The 2,438-nt window shown below is 38.9% G+C and overlaps 1 protein-coding gene across 1 annotated transcript; it reads left to right on the forward strand.

Moving 5' to 3' along the window:
- Positions 1 to 694: 694 nt before the first annotated feature.
- LOC140835304 (uncharacterized) lies at positions 695 to 1,834 on the forward strand. Its single transcript, XM_073200793.1, has one exon. It carries the CDS (start codon positions 695 to 697, stop codon positions 1,832 to 1,834), a length of 1,140 nt encoding a protein of 379 aa, XP_073056894.1.
- Positions 1,835 to 2,438: the final 604 nt, after the last annotated feature.

Consider the following 2,438-nt stretch of genomic DNA (forward strand, 5'->3'; position numbering starts at 1 on the left):
TGCAATTTCAGGCGACAGCTATAATTCCTTCAGTGATAAATGCGTTTTGTTTAATTAAATTCAATTAGAAATCATTGGACTGTTAAATAAAAATAGGATTATAAATTCTATTAATAGATTTATGATTAAATTAGGGAATTGCATCGTGATATCGAATAATTTGTGGTTAAATAATTCCAGTGCATGATAATAATTAAAGTTTGTTACCGTCGTGTGTTTCCGGTCATTTTATTTAAATTTGAAAATCCCAAGTCCCAACTTCTCTGATATTTGATCTAGTCATTAAATTAGCATAACTTAGTTTAAAATCCACGTAGTTGAAATAAAAATCAAATCACTCATTATTATTTGCCTAGATTAAATAAAATAATTGAATCTTAGTAATTAAATAATAGTCTCTGTGGGATCGATACTTGGACGTCTGTCCATTTACTATAACTTGACCTAGTCCGCTTGCTAGAATTAATCCCAACCGAATTCGTCGGTCAAGTTTTTGGCGCCGTTGCCGGGGACTATTTATTTGATATTAGGATAAATTATTTGTTTGAGACTAGGCTTTTGTTCTTAGTTTTAAATTTTTTTTTATTATTATTCTTTCTTTAGCATTCTAATTAATTTTATTTCAGCTTTTATACTCTTGTGGAGCTTAAATCGTGCACTTAAATTTTTGATTTCATGGGTTAGCTCGTGTTATATGAGCCGTGCTCAAGACGTCAGGAATCTAGTGCCACTTGATCTTGAGATTGAAAGCACTCTCCGCAGTATCCGCAGAGCCCGAAGGAACAACAACTTGACTCTAGAATTTGAATCTGAAGCAGAATCTGAAATAGATCGTAAACCAGAAGTTGAGGAAATGGCCGGAGAAGAGGATAACCGTACATTGATGGAGCTTCATCGACCAGCATTCGAAGGTTATGGGTCTAGTATAATCCGCCCTACGATTCAGGCAAATACATTCGAGCTGAAGCCAGGCATCATCCAGATGATCCAAATGCAAGTAAAGTTTGGTGGAGCACCATCTGAAGACCCCAATGCACATCTGGAGAATTTTCTGTCAATCTGTGATATGATTAAGTGCAATGGGGTGAGTACTGATGCCATTCGACTCAGACTATTTCCATTCTCCTTGCAAGGAGAAGCTATGGAGTGGCTTCGTGACCTTCCAGCTGGTTCTATCACTACTTGGGATGGGCTAGTTGAGTTCTTCATGCACAGGTATTTTCCCCCTACTAAGATTACACAACTGCGAAATGAAATCACTTCATTTAGACAGAGAGATGGGGAATCACTGAATTCAGCATGGGCGAGGTTTAAAAAGATGTTGAGAATGTGCCCGAGACATGGTTTTTCGGTAGGCCAGCAGGTGGAGACATTTTACTATGGGGTAGATCCTTCTGTGAGATCTATGCTTGATGCGGCAGCAAATGGGAGTTTATACAGGAAAACGCCAACCGCAGCACTTGAAATCATTTCTAATATGGCGGAAAGCAATGTGGGTTGGCAAGATAACCGAAGGGAGAAGAAGGTCGGATTCCTTGAGATGGATGCTTTGACAGCGATTACAGCGAAACTTGATGGATTGACACATCAGATGGCACAGTTACAAGCGCAGAAGTCAATAGCAGTCAAGTCAGTGAATCAGATCCAAGGAAATGCTGAAATAGTTGGTGGTCCACCTTGTGACATGCCATTCATGCCGGATATGCCTTGTGAGGAAATACAGTGTTTTGGAGGAGATTCAGTAAATTATTTGGGAAACCAGGGGCGTCAGCAAAACAATCCATACAGTTTCTCGTATAATCCAGGCTGGAGGAATCATCCAAATTTCAGATGAAGACCGTCAGAAAATGCAGTTGTGCCATTACAGTTTAATCCTCCACAACATCCTATGCAGCAAAAGCCTCCTCAACAACCACCTAAGCCTCCACAAGGTGTTGGACCCTCTATGCCACCCGGTTTCAAGCCACAAGATGGCAAGTCAAACCTTGAGGACATGCTTTGTCACACCCTTACTCTATACGTAGCATAATTACCATAATCAAAATAGGATTTGAATGATATAACTATATTATGAATCAAATCAACAAGGGGCATCACTTTGACGGTTTGTAAAATTTTTGGCATGATGTCCCTATATTTTGTATAAGCTCAAACCAAGCAACAACATTTATATATACATAGACACAAACTCAACTTAAGCAACAACATCAACCCATATATATATATAATCGTATTCTTACACACAAACATATTCTGTACCATCATACCCCTAGACATAAACATTGTAAAACTTGTTTCAAACCCTGACATTCAATTCATTATAATACATATGCGGAAGCTATACTACAAGAAGCCCAGTTCTTGTCGAGGTGAGGCACGTCACTAGCATCCATTGGCGAACCGGCATCCTACGCATCTTCACTACCTGATCCTGTAAT

The sequence above is a fragment of the Primulina eburnea genome, chromosome 6 (assembly GCF_022965805.1).
Source record: "Primulina eburnea isolate SZY01 chromosome 6, ASM2296580v1, whole genome shotgun sequence".
NCBI lineage: Eukaryota > Viridiplantae > Streptophyta > Magnoliopsida > Lamiales > Gesneriaceae > Primulina > Primulina eburnea.